The sequence below is a fragment of the Austrofundulus limnaeus genome, unplaced genomic scaffold, assembly GCF_001266775.1.
Source record: "Austrofundulus limnaeus strain Quisiro unplaced genomic scaffold, Austrofundulus_limnaeus-1.0 Scaffold126, whole genome shotgun sequence".
Classification (NCBI taxonomy): domain Eukaryota; kingdom Metazoa; phylum Chordata; class Actinopteri; order Cyprinodontiformes; family Rivulidae; genus Austrofundulus; species Austrofundulus limnaeus.
Window position 1 is genome coordinate 1262379 of NW_013952528.1, and position 4819 is coordinate 1267197.

Genomic DNA, 4819 nt, shown 5'->3' on the forward strand with positions numbered 1-4819 from the left:
TAAGATCGGGAGTTAGCGTGCGTTGTTTAAGTGTTCCCTTTATTTTTTTGAGCAGTGTATATACATTGTGAGTAAGTTTTCTGTTTCCAGGATGAGCTCTGACTTGTTAGAGACCCTTACGCCCTGATAATCAGGAATGTCTGTGACTGAATTTTCCGTATGAAAGGATATGTTGAAAGTGTTTCCTGTGCAAGTTGTTGGTCATTCTTTGGAATTCCCCTGAAATCAGCATCTCTCACTCATTCACGTGTTCTAAGAGGAGGGAAAAAGAAAAGTAGATGATGGCAAAAAAAAGGTGCTGCTTCTGCTTTTTGGGGCCATAAGTAGAGACAATCTTCAGACGGTCGTCAGTTCAGCAAGTTCTCTGGAGAGGAAGAGTGACCGACGCAGGAGAAACATACTTTTTTGTATTTAACCTCGTATTTATTAAGAATGAAAATGTTGAGCTGTGGAAGCCTGATGAAAAGTGTGCTGGTCGCCGTCATCTTGGTTGTTACTTCTGGACATTCAGGTAAGATTGAGCTTCACTGACATAAAGCACATTTTTTTTCATTTACAAAATATTTGAAACTGTGTGTTTTTCCTCAGATGAAAAGTTGGCTTCTTGTTGTAAGAAAGTCACCAAAACTGAGATCACAGAACCAATTCTGGGATACTTGGTCCAGAAAGCGAATCCTCCATGTGTCCAAGCAGTTATGTAAGTGAGAATATTTTTAAATAATCTGCATGTGTTGGAAAAGAAACAAAGGAAGTGTTRTGCGTATTTTTACAGAATTTTAAAAAGTAAAGAAAAGAAGCTCACTGGACAATATTTGGAAATGTTTTATAACAGTTTAGAAATATTTTGTGTTTTGTTTAAAAAATCTTTATTTTCTGCAGCTTTCAGACAGAAAATGCTCTTTACTGCAGTCAGCTGAGCGCTCCCTGGGTTCTCCGCAAAATCAAAGAACTAAGGTGAGTCTATCATTTTTCAGAACCTCAGATCATCGTTTTATCCTTTGAGGTTTTTAAATGTTTGTTGAATTTTTAACCTCAAACTTAAAATCTTTTTACTATTTCCCCAGCAGGAGATCAAGGGCTCAGAYAACAACTTCTCCTGTGTTCAGATCATCATCAGCCTCCCTCCTCTCCGTCATAACCTCCACCGCCTCCTCTCCATCCTCCACCATGGCCTCCTCTCCTTCATCCTCTGTGGCCTCCTCCCCTTCATCCTCCACCCTGTTTCCTTCCTCCTCTCCTCCTCCCTCCTCTGCCTCCACAGCTGATGGGAGTTTTTCAGGAAGCGGTGAGGAGTGGACCTTCGCCTCCTCCACCAGCAGCTGATAAAACAAGCAGCGACGTGAACATCTGTTAAATTTGACATTTGGTTGGGAACTTGCAGAACGCACTGATACTAAATATTTGTTTTTAAGTTAAATTTCTAGTCTCTTTCAATTTTGGTTAAGTTATTTTTTATTTATTTATCAAATCTAATTTAGTTGTTCTGATGTGGTGGAATTTTATTTTAATTGCTGTATTTATAAAATGTACATGCAAAGTGAGACGTTTAACACATGCTGATAGCATGAAATGGTTTTGAAGATGTTTTTGTCTGCTGGAAAGACATTTTTATTGTTAATTTGAGGCTGTGTCAACTTCAAGGTTTAATTTATTAATAAACAGTTCTTGTTTAACATTATTTTGTGTTTTTTGTTCATGTAAAATAAATCCATTTTCAACCATAAAAATGGCCAAGTGCAGCTAAAATTTGTGCATGAAGTCTCGTTTTACATCTGTTTTAGATAACGAATTTTAATTAGTTATTGTAATAATTCTGGCACGTTGCATTGCTGAAATGTTGATGATCGTGCATTAACCTTTAAATAAAGAAATGAAACGAATGAAACCGTTTTACAACCTCAAAAACAGGAAGTGAAAACAGGCAGGGAAACTGATTTTATTTTTATTTTAAGTCCAAATGTTTTCAGGCAAGGGGACGGGGTCCTGAGGAGGGAATGAGACCAAATGTTTCAAACAATCAGCTATACAGAGGACACATTAAAAACCAGTGGAACAGGCCATTTATTCCCCCTGTACACACTAGAACTGGGGTTAAGGGGCCTAGGCCAGATTACACTGCAGGTATATTCCAACCTATYCACCAATTTATACCCCTCAAGCCAGATTACACCACATGATATCAGTAGTTTTGAGTCATACGTACATAAGAATGACTCAATTCTCAACATTTTATTGGGGAAACAGCTTTAAGCAACAGCAGCATGAGTTTGGTAAACCAATTCCCCTAAAGCCAGATTATGGGTATAGAGATGGGTATAGTTTGGCCTGAGGGGTGGGTTTCTCTGGTCTCGTCTATTTTACAGCTCATTTTAGCCACTAGGACGTGTTTTATTTGGGATATACTCTAGCCTSGCCCAAACTATGCCCAGTTTTAATCTGAGCAAGGGTTAATCTGGCCTGCTACACCTGGCAGGTGAGACACTCAGGTGGATGGACCATCTTGACTGGTCAGATTGACTGGGAGGGCTCTTGGTGTGAACTGATCGTCTCTCTTCAGGACAGGAACAGGAAGTTGGGGAAGGGTCAGCTGGTTTACAGGGTGTCGACTCATTCAGGCTGACCTTTAACCWTGTTAGTGGGAGTTCATCTCAACTCATTTGACTCCATATATACTAATATTGCTGTATTTTTTTTTTCAATGTTTCCATTTCAAATCTAGGCCCTGAATGCCCTGTCAGAACCACCATATTTGTAATAATGGTCTGCTTATCTTCATTTTAAGTGGGATTAAATAAATAACTTGTCAACATTTAGGCAGTAGACAAGGTGGGTGAAGAGACCTGTAGCAGACGACTTCTTTTATTAGAGTCCAAAACGTGAGCCCATTGGACAGTGGACAAATGATGTTCATGACACAAGCAGACAGCAGTAAAAGATGAAAACTCTCTGAAGAGKTATAACCCCGCCCACAGACTGATTTGTAGGCACCTTGTTAGCAACAAACATAAATCAACACTGAGTAACTATTTCCAGCTTYGTCAACAATGAGTAAAATATCATGAAATCCAGGTATGACCAACAGTTGTCCTCTTTATAATGAGGAACCATCTTTAAAGGGAACACATCATGCAGTATACACTTTWTCAGCCATTAAATGTATTTTGTTGTGTTGAAGTCTCTAAAAGTTCAGAAAATTAGAATTTATTCTCTCCTGCTKCTGCAAATGTATCTTTATATTCTGATTGGGTCATATTTTTCAACTCATTTAATTTTCTTTATTCTCTATTAAGTTTTTGGAACTATTACATCACAGTATTTGCAATGGAACATCTAAATAAGGTCTGGATTTACCAACTACAATTTGGTCATCTTCACCCTCCTCTGGCTCTGGGTCAGACTCTGGTTCCAGCATGTGAGGCTGGATGAACAAGTCTTCCCTTGTTGACATCTTTTAATTAATTTGTAAATAAAAAGTTTCTGTTGTAAACCCTCAAACTAGACTAGATCACTCTGGAAGCTGGAGGGGGGCGAGGTGTGGACTTAAAGAGACAGCCTCAAAATGAGCTGATCTGAGACACACCTCAGAAAAGGGGTGAAAGAGGGCCTTGTAGAGTTGCAATAAGGAGGAATTCAGACCAAAACTTTTATTTCCCCTTGTTATGGACTCCAACTGAATGATTTAAATGTGAAAAAGAACAATTTAAAAGTCTCCTTTTAAAATCTATCTACAGTGACTTTTACATTATGAGTAATCCTCCAGTTGATACTGTGTGATGAGCTGAACTGATGAAGTGTAAGAGTTCASACGTCAGCACTGCGRTMCTTCAKTGTGTTTCTGGGTGGGAAAGTATTRTGAAAAATATCACTTCTTCTTTTATAAATTCAAGTTYTGACACCAGCTTTAGGGATCCTCACACCCCAACACTGAGGCATGACAAACAGTTTGATGAATGTTTTTTTTCATGTTGTTCATTCTGCGGACTCATTCTCAGGTTGTTGAGTAATTTGCTCAGACGTTTGAAGAGGCAGAACACTTCTGCTTTTTAGTTGTTAAAATAAGGCTGCCGTCTGTCATTTGTCAGATCAACAAGGGAGGACAGGAAATTGCAACCTAACAGAGAATATTTCCTCAATAATTCAGGGTCAAATTTATTGTCTAAAAATGATCGACTGTGGAAACCTGCTGAGAATCGCACTGGTCACTGCTGTCCTGTCGCTCGCATCTGGACTCCCAGGTAAGATAAAACTCAAGGTAAAAAAAAATTATAGAATATTTTACACATTCTAGATTCAAATTTATGACACTGGTCCTTTTCAGATGAGAAGTTGACTACCTGTTGTGAGAAAGTCAGCTCTAAGGAGATCACCGAGCCAATMCTGAAGTTTGAGGTCCAGAAAGCCAGTGGTTCCTGTGTCACTGCAGTCATGTAAGTAAAAACAACCCCTCTAAACACAATGAAGGTGTTTAAAATGTAAAACAGCCACAGCGTAACAGTTAATAAACACAGTTAAACAGTTTRAACTGTTCTGAAAAGTCCAAGATACAGACAGAAAATATTCATTTTTGTGAATGTATCATAAATAAAGTATCAATAAAATATTTGTGATTATACAACAAAGAAATGTTCATTTGTTGACTGGTTGTTATTCCTGCAGCTTTCACACAAAGACGGGTYGTTACTGCAGTCAGCTGAACGCTCGCTGGGTTCATCAGAAGATCAGAGAACTGAGGTGAGACCAACACCACTGTCCACTCTCAGAAAGTCCAACCTTTTATTAAACTTTGACTGATGTTTCCTAAATAAAGTATGCCTGAGCC

The 4819-nt window shown here is 38.6% G+C and overlaps 1 protein-coding gene across 2 annotated transcripts; it reads left to right on the plus strand.

Moving 5' to 3' along the window:
- The first annotated feature begins 372 nt into the window (after window positions 1-372).
- LOC106522290 (spore coat protein SP96) lies at window positions 373-1678 on the plus strand. 2 transcript variants are annotated; one of them, XM_014015253.1, is made up of 4 exons: window positions 373-511; window positions 589-697; window positions 880-954; window positions 1065-1678. In XM_014015253.1, the coding sequence occupies exons 1-4, from the start codon at window positions 433-435 to the stop codon at window positions 1321-1323; spliced, it is 522 nt and encodes a 173-aa protein (XP_013870707.1). In that variant the 5' UTR covers window positions 373-432; the 3' UTR covers window positions 1324-1678. The 2 variants fall into 2 exon arrangements, with proteins under 2 accessions (XP_013870707.1, XP_013870708.1); XM_014015254.1 differs by having other exon boundaries at window positions 1068-1678.
- Window positions 1679-4819: the final 3141 nt, after the last annotated feature.